Source organism: Danio rerio, chromosome 24 (genome assembly GCF_052040795.2).
Source record: "Danio rerio strain M-AB ecotype USA chromosome 24, GRCz13ab, whole genome shotgun sequence".
Taxonomy (NCBI): Eukaryota; Metazoa; Chordata; class Actinopteri; order Cypriniformes; family Danionidae; genus Danio; species Danio rerio.
In genome coordinates this window covers 20,858,718-20,879,328 of record NC_141044.1, presented here as the reverse complement: position 1 = coordinate 20,879,328, position 20,611 = coordinate 20,858,718, and the positions used below count along the sequence as shown (strand labels likewise).

Here is a 20,611-nt window from a genome sequence, read left to right as displayed (position 1 = left end):
TCAGTTTGTTTTATCTGCAGCGCCACTGACTGTAAAATTCTTCCACAAAGAACATGTTTTTTTTTGACTGGTGGAGGACCAAGAAATGGCTCAGAAGCAGTCTCACGTCTGTTTCACACCGCAAGCGTCAGCGGCGCGTGAGCAGAGCGTGAGCAGCGCGTGTGTTTTCGGCGTCCATGTTAACAGATTAGAGCTTTCATACCGCACGCAGCAGCAGCGCGTCAGTGCGAGGCGTGAGCGTCGCCGAAGCAGCAGTGCAGCGATAGTTTCGGAGCTGGGTCTATTTTTGACGCGCTGCTCACGCTCAATTAAAGTGACAGTGCATTGATAATGACCAAAACACAATGAATGACAGTAAAAAGTAGCAATTTTACCCAATGAATACGTTGATAACGTCAAATGGTATACATATAGTCATTCAAATGAACTTAAAACGATTAAAAACGGCAACATTTATTTAGGCCCGAACTACAAAACCAAATGTAAAACAATTTTAGTATCAGTTTTGCTTAAGTTGCACAGTAGTGTTGTAGGAGAGGGGAAATAGAATATTTACGGGATTTGTAGTCCATAGCGAAGTGTATTGTGGGTAGTGTAGTTCGACACACATACTGGATTATGTGAGCTCGCTGTGTGCTGTGCAGCTGAGCAGAGGAAGAAAGTTTTAATCGGCTTTGTTTTATGTTCACTCGAGTTATTCCTACCGGGAGCTGTTTGCACTGTGAATCTGACAACACGAAAATAAGTAAAAGAATGGCATGCATTGGTTACTTTTGTCCGTCTCATCATCTGCACGAGCATGAATTAACGAGCTGTTATTCTGCCGCTGGACAGATGAAAAGTTTAAAAGGTGTATTTGTATATAGAGAGACATGGGTAACTAGATAGAATAGACAGAGATAGGTTGATCTCTGCAGCAGCTGCCGAAGAGCTGCGCGCTGCAGACGCAGCTGGTGTGAAAGGCAAACGCCTGCGTGCTGCTACTGCTCGACATACGCGCTGCTCACGCTCTGCTCACGCGCCGCTGACGCTTGCGGTGTGAAACAGGTGTCACTCTTTTTCTATTCGGGTGCCCAAATGTATTTGAGGAGTTTCAAGTTAATACAATGTGACGGGAAGCTATGCTAAGGTTAACTAGCCTATAGCATATATCTTGCTGTCTGCAAAAGACAGTAATGTAGACGTACCATATAACTCCCATAAGTGCATACTATTCGACACAACAGCACAAGCATCATTTTAACCTTTATAAACGAACGTTAATGTTACTCTGTCAACAGTCTATTGTCTAAATTACCGCACTAACAGAGCTAACGTTGGGTAAACAGAGCACCCGGTTGCAAACTTCCCGATCCCGATCAAACTCCGCTACAAGTTTATAAACTGCATCTGGAACCCAATTAAGGTACAAAAATCTATTTAACAAAAATAGTGATGCAGAGAAGTATTTTTTTCGCTCAGCCGAGCCTTCTCTGTCTGTATCTGTGGAGAAGATTTAGCCAGACACCTCCGCCCCGCCCTCCGACTGAGCGTCTCTCTCGCTCTCTCGCTCTCTCTCTCTCTCTCTCTCTCTCTCTCTCTCACTCACTCACTCACTCACGCGGGCATGCACTGTGGTCTCATGAGGAAACGCTGCTTTTTGATATAGTGTTTTTCTTGCTCCCGAATACAAATAATTTTTCAAGTATTTGTTCGAAATAAGTATTCGTAAAAACACGCTATTCGTGCCTTTCCGAATACCGTATTCGGGTTCGGCTCCACCATTAATATATATATATATATATATATATATATATATATATATATATATATATATATATATATATATATATATATATATATATATATATATATACTGTATATATATATATATATATATATATATATATATATATATATATATATATATATATATAATTATTATTTTTTTTTTTTTTTGAGTTACAATATACACTCATCGGCCACTTTAGTAGGTACACCTAACTAGTACCCCCTTTAGCCTTCAGAACTGCCTAATCCTTTCTGGCATGAATTCAGAAAGGTACTGGAAATATCATTCAGAGTATTTGGCCCATTTTAAAATGATAGCATCACCCAATTGCTGCAGATTTGTTGTTTGCACATCCATGATGCAAATGTCCCATTCCACTATTTCCCAAAGGTGCTCTATTCTATTGAGCTCTGGTGACTGTGGAGGCCATTTGAGTACAGTGAACTCATCGTCATGTTCAAGAAACCAGTCAGAGATGATTTGCTCTTTATGACATGGTGCGTTATCCTGCTGGAAGTAGCCATCAGAAGATGAGTACACTATGGCTGTAAAGGGATGGACACGGTGAGCAACAATACTCAATTGGTAGTAATGGGCTCAAAGTATGGCAAAAAATTTCTCCCACGTCATTACAGCGCCGCCCACCACCAGTCTGAATCGTTGATACAAGGTAGAATAGATCCATGGTTTCATGTCATTGAAACCAAATTCTTACCCTACCATCCAAATGTCACAGCAGAAACTGAGACTCATTAGACCAGGCAATGTTTTCCAATCTTCTGCTGGAATTGTATTTGAATTGTACACTCGGTGAGTTGTGTGAATTGTACCCTCAGTTTCTTGTTCTTAGCTGACAGGAGTGATACCCGGTATGGTCTTTTGCTGCTGTAGCCCATCTGCCTAAAGGTTCAATGCATTGTGTGTTCAGTAATGCTCTCCTGCATACCTAAGTTGTAACGAGTGGTTATTTGAGTTACTGTTGCCTTTCCATCAGCTACAACCAGTCTGGCCATTCTACTCTGGCATCAACAAGGCATCTGTGTTCACAGAACTGTCGCTCACTGGATTTTTTCTCTTTTTCGGACCATTTTCTGTAAACCCTGGAGATGGTTGTGCAAATCCCAGTAGATCAGCAGTTTCTCAAATACTCAGCCCGTCTGGCACCAACAACCATGCCACATTCAAAGTCACTTTAATCACCTTTCTTCCCCATTCTGATGCTTGGTTTCGCCTCACAGCAAGAAGGTCGCTGGTTCAAGTCCCAGTTGGACCAGTTGGTTTTTCTGTATGCTAAGCTGAAGGAAAATGAGTGAAATATATATAATTTTAGCTGTTAATGTCCCTATTAATAACTTCTAAACTTAATTGATCCACTAGTTTGACCAATAGCAAAACTACATTTGCATTGGACTTCTTTAGAATCGTAAAAGTAAGCAGATTTAAGTGTTGTAAGTATTAGTGTGAAAAGTGCTATACAAATAAATTTGAATTGAACTGTAAATCTATGTTAATTCATTGGATCATTTAAAAAAAAAATCTTTAATAAAAGTGCATGTCTCTTGGTGGTTGCAGATACTAAACACCAGCTAATTCACTCGCCCATGTCAAGTCATTTTCATGTTTATTTAGATTTGGCCATGAACATAAGTGGTGTTGTCCGAGAGGGTGAGTTGTTTATTCTGTAATCAGCCCATCTGTTTCCACCATTTCGACCTATTCTGGCCAATTTTGGCCTGCTGCTTATATGAAAGGCAGCCAACAAACTAAGAGGCACTTTTACCTGTATCGCATTGTGTTTTCTCACATTTATTTTGAGAACACAATGAGAACACAGTGTTTTTCAAAGAAACCTCCTGAGAGTTAATTCAGGAAAAATGAACGCTTTACACACTATTTTATCTTATATTCCCGATCAATTATTGTTAATATGCTCCATTACATCATTATAGACTTTCCAAAGTAGAATAACCCAAAAACAGTTAACATCTGCACAGGCCTTATTGATGAGGATAAAAGTTTACAACAAGGGCTTCCCGCAGGAATCCTGCATATTCCATTTGCCGGTCATGAATAATGCAGAGCCCGTAGATGCTCATTAATCTTACAGTAGTTATTCTCCAATCCCTGCGAAATCATCGGCAGCACGTAAACACAGTCATGCGGAAGCTACTCAGAAACCCAGTCAGGAGTGTGAGCTCCAGGCCTCAGTCGTAATTTAGAGTGTTATCTTGTCAGAAAAGTGACTCTCCTCAATTAATTACGACAGCAGAATGGGACAAAAGCAGTCACTGGGAAGTCGCATCCAAGCGTGGGTGACGAAAACCTGCCTTTTTCCACATCCCCTGTTGATCATGGATCCTGGCGGCCTACCAGATCCCCACATATCCTGGCAATCATTGAGATGCCGCTACAGTCCTGCCTTAATTTGCCAGCAGATGCTTGTTTTTCTCTGTTTTCCTCTGTTCTGAGACGCATTTCCCTCAGCGTGTCTTCCAATAGCCCACCTTCCTCATTCTCCTCTGTTGACTGCTCAGGCATGTAGACTCCTGGACAGGTGCAGGAAGCAGACAAGACAGATGGCCCAGCAAACTTGAGGAACTTTGTTTTTTTTCCTCCATCTTCTCTTCTTATTTTATTTTTAAGGAAGCTCCTTGCAGCACTGATGCTTCCAGATGCTCTCATTTGTAGATTAATGTCAGAGGGCTGCAAGGTGAATCTCAATAGACCTTTCTGTGATTGACATGAACAAAAGCTTTGTTTACCTCTAATGCAGGTGTAACCCCACCCTGAGGATTTGCTAGATCTTTGGGGTCTAGGAACCTGTTTGCACCTGCTATTATTGACCTGTTTCCACTGAGTGTTACAGTACGGAATGCATTTATGTCCAAGCAACCATAGACTCACAGTGGACACCTATTAGTTCACAGAGAATCTGCATAAGCGCTAGCTACAAGCCAGGAGAATGACAACACAGGAAGTTCCATTTTTAAATGCACAGCTGAGACAGAAATGGCATGCAGCAATAAACCTTGGTTTACCTGTGCTCAAACAATGCTTGTCGTCTTTTTATGACAAGCAGCCACGTGCCTAGAACCAAGAGCATAATCTGCTGTATTTCCTCTATTGCTGTTTACATGGGCATCTAAAGTCATGTAGATAGTGCAAGTGGATCCCTTTTTTGTCAAGCTTATCTAACCCCGCCAGTCCTACACCACCCAACCCGGTTCGAGCTGGGATTGAACCGGTAACCTTCTGCATGGGAGTCGGTTGCTCCAACAAGGAGGCTAAAGACCATAGCTTCTAGCGTCTGTCGCTAGAGCACTTTTAGAGGTCAGAGAAGCGAGCACTTTACTAGCTGGCCTCTGCTACACTCACGCCCCTAAACCTCACTCGGATCCGGGTCACGGCACCAATGTAACCCCACCGGTCCCAAACCGTCCAAGCTGGGATTAAACTAGTGACTTGGGGAATGGGAATCAGTGCTCTACCAAAAAGGTTAAAGACCATGGCTGTCGCCAGAGCATCTTTAGAGGTCAGAGGAGTAAGGTTTACCTTTAAGGAGTTAAGTAGTAAGGAGGAGTAAAGTTTACCATTAAAAATTTTTTATTTGAAATGAAATTTCACAACAACTGACTTGTAGATTCAGTTTTTAATTAACATTTGCATCATGATTAAAAAAGAAAGCATTTTATCAGGTTGCCCAAGTTAATGGACATACACACCTGAAGGGAACAAACTCACAACTTTAACCTCTTTTTTTTTGGTTACTGGAGGGCACGACCTGACCTGCCATCCAGTCAATCAAACAATGTAACTATGTATTACACAATATCATCCTCTGAATGATGCTGCATCCATTCGTGCTGGTCAAAGTAACCCCTTTGTTTGCAAGTTTGTGGGTGTAAGAATGGTGGAGGCAGAAATGCATTTAAAATAATGAGGTCATACCTCGCTGTACTGTCCCTCACATCTATTTCAAACAGATAAAAAAATAATAAAAATAAACTGAATATTTATCTTCAAGTGTAGTTGGTTCATTTAAAAGTAGGGATTTTGGACTTTATTTAAATATATATTTTATGTAGACAGATTCAAGCACGTTTACCAGCACTAGAGAAACATAACAATAAAGCTGCAGAAACGTCTGAGCTAAGCCCCTCCTCTATTGAAACATCTGTCTAAAGGGATCAATGACTGGCTCCTTTACAAAAATGTGGGGCTCCATTCCCTAGTGTATCCATATCGATCTTTGCTTTTTTCCCATTTAAAACTACATGAGTAAAACATCTTGTGTATTCTATTGCATTGATCGTGTGGGCCAACCTGAACGCTGCTGGTGATCTACTCACACCTGCAGCTTCTCCACGATAGACGTCCAGTATTCTCCAGCCTCCAGTTGCTAGACTGCAGCTTTGCACAAGAAGTTTGGCCAGATGAGATATGACTGTTCCCAACTGAGCCTGGTTTCTTTCAAGGTTTTTTCTTTCACTTTCATCAATTGGTGAAGCTTTGTTCCTCAGCACTGTCTCCACTGGCTTGCTTGGTTTGGAACTTGTGGAGCTGCGCATCACTAGATTTGCTCTTCAGTGTTTGGACTTTCAGCAGTGAAATGTAAACCACACTGAACTAAACTAAACTAAACTTCAACTCTGAAAACTGGACTGACACAGTTTTAATTTACTTAAACTTCTATGTTAAGCTGCTTTGACACAATCTATATTGTAAATATATTGTATAATATTGCGCTACAGAAAAAAAAATGAATTGAATTGAGTTGAAATGTTGTCTTTGTCCTTAGCTGGACTAGTTGGACTAGTGGATTAGGCATCAGCTTAGACCAGCTACAGTAAGACTCTTAAACCAGCTCAAACCAGCTGGCATGCTTTAAAGCATACCTTACATCTACAACTACCTAATGCGGTTTTAATTTTTCATCTGTTTCTGACTAGATGACTTGTATAGACTAGTGCATCAAGATTCAGGTCAGTAGGGAAATAGAATATCACCCTGTAGCCCATAAATAGTTGTGTAATTAAGCTAAGCAGGGTTAGGTCAGGTCACTAACTTGATGTGAGCCTCCAGGGGAAATAAGGTTGCTGTTGTTAGTGAGGTTAGTGTAGTGCTTGTCCAGCAGCCTTTGTGTGTTTTTTATGCCTTGTTATAGTGATGGCCAAACTTTAAGAAATAATTTCCATTGGATGAGGTGTCATACCATGGTCATAACTCTGTGGTAATTAAAAAAAAAAAATCCATAGCATAAGAGTGTCTTCTTCAGCCATTATAATTCATTGTTTCTTATAACCCCTGTCTATTGAATCCTTCATGCAAATGTAGGTAGTCTTCTGCGGCAGTTTGAATGCATTTTACAACATAAGCATTTACAACATGAAAGCATTTCATTTAATAGTTTTAATTAGCTCTGGAAGTGGTCAAAAGTGTATCATCTTAAAATATTTCAGACCCTGTTTACACCAGTATGTTACTTATCTTAACACCAGGTATAAACATGGTACATTTACATTTATTCATTAAGCAGATGCTTCAGAAGCACTTGAGTTCTCAAAAAAATTAACATGTAGATTCTCTGACAAGTCTGTTAGTTTAACATTGTGTGTTTTTTTAAACAGACAGATGAATGACAAGCAGATTTTATTTAGTATTTTTATTTTTTTCGAATGTCACCATTACACATGGAGAAATTGCTATAAACCGACCTGGTTCAGTATGTTATTCTCATTAGTACCATCAAAGTTGGCTGATTGTTTGCAATGTTCATGACCTTTATGGTGTCAAGCTATCACTTGGTTAATGAGGTACAGTTCATGGGTTTTCTCTAGTTAATGATCCTTATGTTCAGCTTTTACACATCTGACATTAGATTACCTTTCACACATTTGACATTACATAACACTGGCTGACTTTATTTTTGTGTTTAATTTAGTGTGACCTTTTTTATTCCAAGCAATATAGTATACAGATCTCAATTCTACAGTATGAGATAAAATGTCTCACAAACTCACCAGCTCATTTCGGCTGATTAAAGCTTTATTCGGTCATTAAATGACAACAGATTTTGAATGGATCGTGACTGTAGTTGTGTGCATGTAGAAAGTCATTAAAAAAGACTTTCTAAGATATAATTCTTACACCATTTATAAAGTAATTTAGAGTTGCGCTATATATACTAAACAGCACATCATTGACAGCTAAAATGTTAATCAATCAGCATTTCAGCAATGTATTTTAATCCTTTCTGAAAGATTATGTGGAACAGAGGACTTGGGCTGCTAAAGAAAAACACCATTACAGGAATACATTTAATAAATATATTAAAATAGAAACATTTATCATAATAATCATAATAATAATGATAATGATAATTTGTAGTATAATGTTTTTACTAATGATCAAACTAATTCAGTTAATCATTGTTACAACAATATACTTTAAAAACTAAAGACATTAATTTAAGTAATTTAAGTAATTAAAGTAATTAATTTTATTATGTTAAATCCTGAAAAGCATAGTCTTAAATTGCCCTGGTATTTTTTTTCAATGGCCCAAAATACATTGTATGGGTCAAAATTGTAATCAGTGTTGCCAGATATAGCTGACTTTTTCTAGCCCAAAAGCCATCCAAAACACACCCAAATGCACAAAAAAGTCCAAAATATTATATTAATACTTAAATTAATTTGAATTTATTTAAGGCAGTTCATTCTGCTGTGGCGACCCCAGATTAATAAAGGGACTAAGCCGAAAAGAAAGTGAATGAATGAATGAATGAATAAATTTATTTAAATTGACTTAATTAGCCTGATTCCTTTAACTGTCATCATTTTTAACAATACAGCAACCAACACCAGCAGTCACAACAACATTACAGGATCACATCGAAACATTGCCCTCATCTCACCCACTCTCTGCACTTAATGTGTAGATTACACTACCTATTAGAGTAGGCTATGTTTTACTTTCGAAATGGGGTATAAATTCATCCCATTAGGTGTTTTAATTTCTTTTGTACATAATTAGGTGGTGCTTGTCAATCAGACTACGCTTCTATGTTTGTTCTAGCTGTCAATTGCGGGAAAAATGATCGATAGGTGTTATGATAAACCTCTGTGAGTTTAACTTCAGGCGCTGCAAGATGTACATGGACACGAAGGGGAGTCAGATTTTGATAAAACGTTCCTTCACCTGCTCTTGCGGGTGGGCTCACACGGTTTGCACTATTCACTGGACACTTCTAACTGAATTGAGTAGGAACACACAGTTATGTTTTGTTGAAAAAGTTGCATATAAAATTTATGCTTCAAAACCACTCAATTTTTGTCAACCAACCTATTCTATTTTTACCCAAACAATCAAATTTAAAACCACCCAATTGGGTGGGAAAGCAAAACTGATTATAATTGTTTTCTTTCATAGCAGCAATTATTACAGTATTAAGTAAATATCAGGTTTCGTGAATATTTTTAAATGTTCTACCTTAAATACAGCAAGACTCAATTTATTTTATAGTAGTTTAGCAACTTAGGGAAAATTTTAAGGCAATTTGTCAGTATTTAGATTTTTTTAAACCCTCAAGTTCTACATATTCAAATAGCTGTTTCTCTGCTAAATATTACCACATCCAAACAAAGAATACATCAATGGAAAGCTTATTCATCACATTTGAGTTCTCGAGTATATTCTTATTACTGGTTTTGTGGTCCATGGTCAAAAATCATGTCGTTATACTGCATATGATATATCTACTGTATGTGGCATATTTGATATTCCATGCAAATGTCAACCTTGCCATTAAAAATAAATAAACAAAATTAGTTGTCGCCAAAATATCGAAACAGTTTATACATTTTTTGTGTAAGCAAATATTTTACAGTGCTTTAAAAAAAATTAAAAATGTCTCTAATAATGTTTTCAAACAATTATATTTGATTTATCAAAATCACACAAGTGCCAATTACACATCTGTCATATCCATAACCGAGACATGTCACATCCATAACAAAGTCTTTACTTATAAATGCAAAAAAATGTCAAATAAATTAAATGATTTTTGTTCTATAGAGATCCTTTTGATTAGCATTGTTTATTTTTTTGGGTTGTTTGTGCAGTTTAATTCACAGAATTTCTACAAAGTATGTACTGTAAACTCGCAGATGTTTTTGGTCACATCCATAATGCATGTTTATTTTCCTCATTTAAAATATGAAAAATGTTTACAGATTGATATTTCTCTGATCTCATAACTCTGTGGTTAGCTTTTTTGGAAAATATAAACATGTTCCGATATGATGATTAAATATGCTTTCTCTGTGAATTTATGTTTTGTGATTTTACTGCAAATGTCACATCCATACGCTGATATTGCTCATTTTATTTATCTTTGCTGTGTTTTTTATGTTTAGGTTATTTTTTAAGAACCAGAGCGTCCCCCATCCAGCGCTCGTTCCAGGGCTGCATGCAACTTATTCAGGTGGATGATCAGCTGGCAGACCTGACCGCAGTAGAGCAGGGAAGAATCGGAGCCTTCGAAAACGTCAGCCTGGACATGTGTGCCATCATTGACAGGTCAGAGCCAACCCTTCCTCACTTTCCGCAAACACTGGCTGAGACACTGATTATCAGGAGCAGCAGACTGAGACTATGGCTTTATCCCCACCGGCGGCATCTGCCCCGGGGCCCGGATCCGTCACACTCTGCCTGCTCTCCCTAGAGCTCACCTTATTCATTCCTCCACTTCAGTGGCAAATGAGGAGTTTAATCACAGAACAGATGCCATGCCAAACTCGAGACCCGCTCGTTGTTATCTATAGATTGATTTTACATAGTTTCACTCTACAAGGCTTAGCGCTTTTTGTTTGGTTGCCACATTGTTGTCGATACAACAGAGTCAAATTGAGTTTTATTGATAAACAAAACACAGAGGACAAAAACATTATTAAGTTGTTTATTTTTTAGCTAACGTTTGTAAAAATTAATTAATATATTATTTTAATATGCACTGCTTTTATACTGTCAACATAAATTTTTATGCAGTAAAAACTCAACCTACACTATAAAACCTAAAAAGTTAAGATAACTCAAACTATTTGAGGAAACCGATTGCAAGAACCGATTTAAGTTCAAAAATGAATCCAATTGAATACTGTGAACTTAATCAGTTTGACTAAATGAAGCAATTTGAGCACAGAAAAACTCAATAAATGCAAAGAACTCAAACCAACTGAGTACTGTAAAACCCAATAAGTTAAGGCAACTCAAACCATTTAAGGAAACCGATAACAAACCATTTGAGTTAAAAAAAATAAAATAATAAAAACAATAATTTATATGAGTACTCTGAACTTACTCCATTAAAGTTGAAGTAATAAGGTATTTAATTAACGTATTACCTTCAACACTGAGTTCAAAACTCTTTTTAAATGAGTAGAATTAACTTTTAGTTCGTGTTGAGGAATCAATTTTTAAAGACTGACCTAGTTAGAGCTACAGTGTTTTATAACTGATTATATTTGCTTTTGTTGGCCTCTTATTTTAAAAAAATCATTTTAAACAGCAGAATGTGTGTTGGAAAACTAAAGTAGCCATGATGCTGTTAACCATCAACCAATTTTGAAATTTACCGAAAATGATAACTTCGGCCCATTTACATTAATACGTTTTAGTTTTAAAATGCTTAAGTTTTGCTATGATTACACCTTTCATCCACACTACCCCGGAGTTTTTGAGCCCCGAAAACGGAGCATTTTGATAATGCTGAAGAGGCTGGTTTGGTTTTAAAACACTGGTGCTTGGTGTCAGTGTGGATGGGGCTTTTTCCTCAATATTAGGCGCAAAATGTTCAGTCTTACCCTTTCCTTAAGTTCAGACTTTGCAAGATTAATATGGAAAACAAACTCCTGAGGACACGTTGGGTAAATCTCCAAAGGCAACAATGTTATTATAAAGTAATTCTCATGTCTTAACAATAAAATGATAACTTGATATAAGGAACTGCCTATTTTCATTTTAGTAGGCACCAAAAATGTTAGGGCATTGTGATTCTTATAGTTAATGACCTTCATCTTCACTGTATGCATATTTATAAGAAAACGAAGCATATAACATAACTGCCTCCTTTCATTTCCATTGAAAAATATGAAACATATCCTGTCTCTGTTGCTGAATATCAGTTATAATAATTAATAATGTCAGTAAAAATTACAGTAAGTTTATACAATATAGCAAATAAAGGCAAGCAATCAGTCAAATGTGCAGAATCAGTGTAAGTGGTAACATAAATTAATATATTAACCTTACTTATCTTTGCACTCAAAGAAAACACCTGAGTCAAAGCGTTGTTAGATAGAGACTATATGAATTAAATATCACATTTGACAACTATGGTGTGATGTAATTCAGCTGTAGATCCTTGATGAACTGTTTGACGTGTGCTGCTCTCACCTAGGGAGCTGTGCTCAAAGCACCCAGTGTCTGCCTGGAGCTCAGACATGCGCATATGCCGCAGCGCATGCCAGAGTGTATGTGTGGTCAAGTGAAGTGCATTTTCAGCTGTGTAGTGTCGACGGAGATCTTTTCAGAAATGCTAAATGAAACGGCAGTGTGGATGTGGATCGTTTTCATTCTTAAGCGCCAGTTTAAAATCAAAACGTATTAGTGTAAACGAGGTCTTAGTAGTACTACACTTGCTGATAACCAATTAATCAGACAATAGATTTTGAATTTGGAGCAAAAATCTAGTTTAATCTTTTAACCTTTCTTTGCTTTAATTTTGTGCTATGCTAGGACTCTAAGTGGCCCGGATTCACCTGTTAAATGTAGCTGTTTTTATAATAGCCCTTTTAAAAGTAGCTAAAGATGATTTATGACTAATTTTATGCACAAGGTAAAAAAAATAAATAAATTATGAGGCAGTTTGATACAAAGGCAGAGAATTGAACAGTTTGATCAAACAAATGAGGGATCAAACTGCGAATATACTGCGGTCAGTAAACATTACTAATTATGTGCATATCTTGCCTGGATAGTGTGTGTGTATGCGTGTTTGCAGGGCTGACAGACTCGCATTAGGGCTGTTTTTATTACAAAACAATACAGACAATAGACTGAATAATTGAATGCCTAAGATGTGAATAAACATCATTGTCAGCATACAATCATCATTTGCGAGTCTGTAAATAGAATCACATGCATTTTAGAGGTGTCATACTGTCTGTACATTTTAGTGGCATTTTAGCAAGACTTTATTATTTTATAAAAGCATGATACGGTGGTCAGCATTTGAAGTGAATTAAAAACCTTTTTCAAAATCATCCTAGGATAAGAATAGGTGTTGTTCAAAAGCTTTGGGACAACTTTGATAAAAGTTTAAAGCATTTCAGATGTTGACTACTGTTTACAAATGCATGTCTTATGATTTCACAATATGTTTAACCCTTCTTGTAAATATGCACATTATTGGCTACTTTACTGAATTGTCAAATACATAAGCAACATTTACTCTGTAATACTTTCATATTCATTCATTTTAATTTTTTGCTTAGTCCCTTTATTAATCAGGGTTCACCCCAGCGGAATGAACCACCAACTTATCCAGCTCATGTTTTACACAGGGAATACCCTTTTAGCTGCAACCCAGTACTGGTAAACACCCATGCACTCTGGCATTCACACACATACACTACGGCCAATTTAGCCAACCCAATTCACCTATAACGCTTTTGTTTAGACTGTGATGGAAACTGAAGCACCTTAAGGAAACCCATGCGAACATGGGGAGAACATGCAAACTCCTCACAGAAATGCCAACTGACACAACCGAGGCTCGAACCAGTGACGTTTTTGCTGTGAGGTGACATTGCAACCCACTGCGCCACCGTGACACCCTTCTACTTTCTTTGAAGTAAAAAAAAAAAATTGCTGAAAAAATTCGGTTGTTTTATTTAAATTAAGTGTCATTTTAAAAGTCATTTTTACCTGCATTACTTATTTCAAATGTAGTTAAATAAAGAGTACATGAACAAATTAAAAAATGTAGCGAAGACGAGAGTAGGGCCCAATCCCAATTCTATTTTATTCCCCTATTTCTCCTCCTTTGCCCCTTGAAGTGTGGGAAAGGGCTTCAAAATTTACCCTTAAGAAATGGGACAGCAATACAACACTTGCACACGTCATCATATGTCACCCCAAGCTCTTTCTTCATATGAGATTAACGACGGCGACTGGTGTAATCATTCCAGTTGTGCTATTTTTTGGTATTTATCTTCAGGAAATCACTGAAGACATATATCATGTTGTTATAACTTTATAATGTGGCAAAAAGGTTGTAACTATGTATTTACACCCTGACCATATTCATTTTTGTAAACATACGAAAACAACATTAACATTATACCAAAGACTGTAAAAAGTCATTCCCAGCTATACTAGACTTTTCTGACAGGGTATTCAAGTGTCATCGAGTGACAGAAGTGAAAGTTTTTTTTAAGCATAACAGTAAAGCATAAACGGCATTATGAATGTATTAAAACATGTGCTTGTTTGTTGTATACATTTGCGATAATGTGAAAAAAATACTAATTTGTGCATCTCCTGACTTTTGTGTGCAGCCATGCTGCCGTTGTGTATTTTGGGAAATTTTCAATCCCCTTGGTTTTGAGTGTGGTCCTGAAAAATCTCAGTTTCAAGGGCTATCTAGCTCTTCCCCTTAACCCTACTCCTTCAAACTCAAGCCAATTTGGATAAAGGGGAAGGGATGAATTCGGATTAGGACTAAAATGTTGCTTATATATTTGACAATTCAGTAAAGTAGCCAAAAATGAGCCTGTTTACGGTAACTAATTACATTTCGATACTCAGACGATTTACACCACTGCTTGAGTCTCCCTACTTCCATAAAAATTGGAAATATTTTGTTTCTATAGATGTGATTACTTTAAATAAAGTAAATAGTTTTGCATTTCCATCCTTTTTAGTTTCAGATTTTTGCTCTTTCTCTTTTTAAACTACATGTTATTTACAAGATTTTGAAATGTTGCTTCAAAACTAACTTTATTGTATGATTCATCTTGTGGGACTTTTTATATATTAAAATATCTTAATGGAAAAAAGTGAAAAATAAAATACTTTCAGGATAAGTATTGCAGAAAAAAAAGTGAGTGGGCACTAATGCACTCTATGTTGTACAGACATGGGCATATTCGAAAACAGGAATAATAAAATAACAAAGTACATATGTACAAAACTGTACAAAAACTTAAAACTGAAAATCTGAATGAGCACAAAACCTACCAAGCCCATTAGCAGCTGTACAAAAAAAATCTAAAAATAAATTAGTACTTGACTTTAAAAAAAAAACAAAAAAAAATTAATCCTTAATGTTCTCATGAAATCATGTCTCATCACAAAGGCAGAAAGGCTTTTAAACAGATGTGAGGGCTAATATATTCATCCATTGTGCAAGAAAACAGTAATTTGCCTTCAAATTACAGGCAATTTAGGGTCAAGCAGCTTGCTTTAATCACAACTAATCGTATTTGTCTTTATAGTAATTTAACACCAACCTGACCCATAGAATAGTTAAACTGAATCATCTGTTCGTTGATTATATAATTGCATTTTTGTTGTTGCTGTTGGTTTTTTGCATAAGCATCATTGCACATCTGGGGGCTGATCTGGTGTTGGTATGCTAATTTCTTCATGTATCTTGTTTGTGGTAATTAAACTCTATTGAGATAAAGGAAGCATAACCGCAGACTTCTGTAGGATGACTGCAATATCTTGTAATTCTGCATATTCACTAAAGAGTTTCACGAGTTTAAAGAATGTGTACTTTTTAAAGCAATTTGTTTTTCATTACTTGACATCATTTTATACTGTTGATTTATAGGTTGTACTGTTTTACATTATTTTTAGCAGACTTTTTCTTCTGTGTCTTGTCAGTTGGTTTCATTTCATCATATTTATCTATTGTGTCCCTAAATGTACACATCACAAATGTCTGTTTAGTTTACATGGCAAAACAATTCTTAAGCAGCACAGAAACTGCAACAATGGCAAATGAATGATTGAATGAATCACTTAGAAGTTTTTGCATCTGAACTCTTTGAATGTCTGTCTATGCAAGTTTATAGGCTTTCTAGCAATTTTGAGTTCATTTCTCACAATTCAGAGTTTCTGAGTTTCGAGAGAAAGCAAGTCAAACCTTTTATAAGAATTCTGAGATATCATTTTAGAATAGTGAGAATTAAATAAAGATCCCAGGTGATACATTTAAACTGTGACAAATCAACACAGAATTTTGAGGGAACAAAATAAAAAATATGAGATTTAAGTACAAATGAGATTGTAAAAATCGCAAGTTTATACATCAGTATTATGAAATACTGTTGCAGTTCTGAGAAATAAAAGTGCAGTTGTAAGATAGAAAATCTCCAAAGTTTAGAATTTATGGGTCCAGTTTATGAGTAATTGCAGTTGCAAGAGAAAACATAAATAAATAAATAAATAAATAAATAAACAAACAAACAAACAAACAAACAAACAAACAAACAAACAAACAAACAAACAAACAAACAAACAAATAAATAAATAAATAAATAAATAAATAAATAAATAAATAAATACATTCTAGTCATTTTTAGGTTATTTCTCACAATTATGAGTTTCTGAGTTTTAGGCGAAAACAAGTCAGACTTTTTATAGTAATTTGATTCAATAGTAATTGATCCCAGATGTTACATTTAAACTGTAAGTAATCAACACAGAATTTAAAGGAAACTAAGTAAAAAAGTATGAGATTTAAGTTTAAGTGAGATAAAAATACATATGAACTAATCCAGAGTCAACACAATTAAACTACCAATAGCAAGTTTATACATCAGAATTACAAAATACTGTTGCAATCCTGAGAGAAAAAAAAGTCTAATATGTAAGAAACTGTAAACTTGCAGTTGTAAGATATAACATCTCCAAAGTTTCACAGTAAGAAGTTCACTGAGAAAAAGATCCATGGTTAAATAGCTAACAATATTTATTGGACTGTTTTCACAGACTAGATAATGCATTTCAACAACTTTTAAAATACAATATAAGTTTTTTTTTTTTGTATTTTTTAATGAGAATCTTTGATGTATAACTTAGCTAGATCAATTATTTTAACACTATTGTATAACTACATAATTCACCTAACTACGATGACTACTACTTTCTAAAAAAAGGAAAGGTCAGTTATTAAACGACCATTTGCTTTCTTTGTGTTTATTTGCTCTTTTACACTTTTATATGAACAGCTCATTTACATTGCTCCTCAATATTAAAGACCCACACATCTTCCATTGTTTATCTTCCATTAGATTCCTTACAGCTCAGTTTGAAGCTAAAACTCCGCTTTAATTGTCTGTAAAGATGCATTGTTCTTTAATGCGTCTCATTAGCCTTATAGCTCAGGGCTAAGTACAATCTCCACATGATTTAAACACAAGCTCAGTTCATTCTGCCATTTAAATTCACATCCCGCTCGCTCACTATATTTAGATGAACCCCCCATCTCTGCGCTGTTTATTTAGGTTTTGGAGAAACTGCAATACAGTCAGTTGTAAGTCCCCAGAGGTGAATCCTTTGCTTTATTAGATCAGCCGAGATACCGACTTGCTTTCGCTCGCTCTCCCGAATGGGGTGAACTGTAATAATAAAGGAGGAAAGAGACTGTTGAACGCTCTCTGTGTGTGTGAGGTTTTTTTTGTCAGCGTAATGATGCTTTTCTGGCAAAGCTCCACAGTGAGGAGCAAACTCATTATGTGGGATGGGAAGGGGGGCCGTCGCTCGCCACGCCATTGATTTTATGTTCGCTTTCATCAAGCCAGGTGATGCTCTATCAATCTCCTTTACCAAACGTGGCCCCCTGTTTGACATGTAAAAGAATATTCCATGTCCTCCCACCAGGAAGACATTAAAACACAACCTTGTGGTTTAAAACAGATCAAATTACTTCCTATGCTTTTTTTTTTTTTTTTTACATATATAATAAAGTTAGAATTGTGGAAGTTTTTGCTATTTCAGGTAGGTTTTTCAGCAAAACATTTCTAAACTATCTTGATTTCTAAGTTTAATTTCATATATAACAAATCAGACTTTTTAACAGAATTATGCGACAAATGCAGAACCATTAAGGAGGACAATTTTTAAATTCCTTTTTTTTTTCAGGAATAATTTTCTGTAGTAAGCATATATTATGAAAAAGAACAACAAAACACATGGCAATGTGTAACTTTTTAATTTAGTGACTTATTCATATGGATTTTGTAAGATCTTAATCTTACATTTTAGTACGATTTGCTCATCCACCAATGATGGTTGGTTTTAGGGGTGGGAATTAGGGGATGACTTCTTTAAAATAATAATAATAATAATAATAATAATAATAATAATAATAATAATATTATGAATTAAATCTCATAAATTTGTATGAACTTGTAATCGAATACATTTGCATTACCTTTCTCTTCCTATGGACAACTGTTCAGCTATGGTCAGTTTGCTCAGTAGCTCACCTTGTACGGTGCTGTATTTGTGATGCAGAGGTTTCGCAAAAGAGTTTCTGTCATGAACACTCTGGGGACTTAGTTAGCTTATGTATATGGCAATTTGGGCTGTGCAATTAATCAAAAATACAAGTTCAATTTCAATTTTGGCTTCTAACGATTATGAAAAACCTTTAATTGGGATATATGATTATTCCATCATATACCGCTCCCTTTCCAGTTGTACTCATTTGTTGCTTTGCAAAGCTCAGTTCCACGTGAAAATGACTAAAAGTATGTACTGTAATGTAACGTTTGCAGCACAGGATTCGCATCACTTATATTTTTAAAAGCGCGAATGAGCACATGCTGTTGTGTGTGCGCATGCCGCACTTAGCCTTGGACAGGCTCGGAGACGAGCAGAGCACACACATCTAACGGCATCCTAATGTGAGCACTTTAATGGTCAAATGCATGCACATTTTTGTCAGAGCGTGGTGTTTAGTGATTATTTATATTAACCCTGATTTGTGTAATAAACAAACAAGTTGAGAATCAAAAGACATCTGAAAGAGAAACCATATCAGAGCCGCACTATTCTTAAAGTGACAATATTCCTGCTGCTGCCTGTTTTTATTATTAATCTAACAACAAAAGGAGAAAATCCCTCACTCCTCTTGACTGAAGGACTTTTGTAGGCAAAGATTTTTTTTCTTAAAGTGAATATGCTTAAAGCACAGTTTAAGCATAACAGATTTAATTACTCATTTCTAATAACTTTTATCTTTGCTATGATGACAGTACATATTTTACTAGATATTTTTCAAGATACTAGTTTTCAGCTTAAATTGACATTCAAAGGCTTAATTAGTGTTATTAGGCAAGTCATTGAATAACCGTAGTTTCTTCTGTAGACAATCAAATATATATATTGTTTAAAGGGAGTAATAATATTGAGCTATTAAAATAGGTTTCAAAATATTTAAACCTGCTTTTATTCTTGCCAAAATAAAACAAATCAGACTTTCTCCAGAAGAAAAAAATATTATAGGAAATACTGTGAAAAATTCACATAATTTCACATAATAAACATAATTTGGGAAATATTTATATGTAAAAAAAAAAAAAAAAAACTCACAGAATGGCAAATAATTTTGAATTCAACTTATAATCGTTTTGAATAATCGTGATTACATTTATGACCAAAATAAGCGTGATTATGATTTTCCCATAATTGAGCAGTCCTAATGGCAATGTTGATTTATTTGGTCTTAGCAGTATAGATCTGCTACGCTGCTGTTGCTGCTGCTGCTACTGCTACTGCTGCTACTGCTGCTACTGCTGCTGCTGCTGCTGCTGCTTTGATTATAATGGCACAGACATAATATAACAAGCTGCTGCTGCCAACAAAATATATATGTAATCCCTGTGGAAGATATAAACACAGGTGGAGCTGGGGTGGAAGAGGTTTTCCGAAAACACGCCGCAGCATAATAAAATAAATTGATGCGATGCATTAAAACTGATGAGGAGCAAGCTTATTGGCTGCCTAGGTGACAGCAACCAATCTCCTGTGCCATGTAGATAATGACGCAGGAGCGATTTAAGTGAATTAGGTAGATTAGGTATTGGTTTTCGAAAGAAAAAAAAGGTCCAGCATTTGTTCCATACATGAGCTCATTTGTCCTATTTTCACTGCTATGCCATCAGAAATAGTAATAATTTAGATATAGTTAAAATTGAATCCTGGTGTGACTTCAGTTATTCAGTTTAGGCCAGTTTGTTAATTACCTAATAAATTACAATAGGCTACAGATTTATAATTTAAAACTTTTTTCTAATGATAAATGATGTAATACGTTTCTATTTCAAAAAATAAACATTTCTTTATTCTAAATATATTGGAAATATTTTTGGTACATCAAAAAGTGTGGTTATGATGACCATACAAGTAATTCAGCTGAAAATAGTGCTTATAATGTCACTAAATGGAGCATTTAAATATCATAATTAAATAGAAAATGAGGCGAATGACTGCAAAAAGGTCCACATTTTAAGAAAAAAGAACCACCACTTTCACCAGGCTGTCCACAGGCCTGATCGTAATTGTGAGATACAGTGTTGCACTTTTGAGAGTAAAAGAGTATGTATTCCATGTCCTCCCACAAGGAAGACACTAAAACATGTGACCTTGCGGTTTGATACAGCTCAAATCACATCCTCTCCTCTTTTTTTCCTCTTGTTTTCTCACCCCTACAGTATTTCACACACATCAATTTCTCTCACATCAAGCTTTTTCATGCATAAG

At 35.8% G+C, this 20,611-nt stretch overlaps 1 protein-coding gene across 4 annotated transcripts in view; it reads left to right on the top strand.

Annotated features, from left to right (window-relative positions):
* cntnap2a (contactin associated protein 2a) overlaps positions 1–20,611 on the top strand; it is a 743,992-nt gene that overhangs the window by 392,747 nt on the left and 330,634 nt on the right. For all 4 annotated transcript variants that reach the window (XR_015524505.2, XR_015524506.1, XM_087308738.1 and 1 more), the window contains 1 exon segment: positions 10,189–10,351. Coding sequence is in view for 2 of the 4 variants with exons in the window: in XM_087308738.1 (XP_087164864.1) it covers positions 10,189–10,351 (163 nt within the window). In the remaining 2 variants the exon portion in view is untranslated.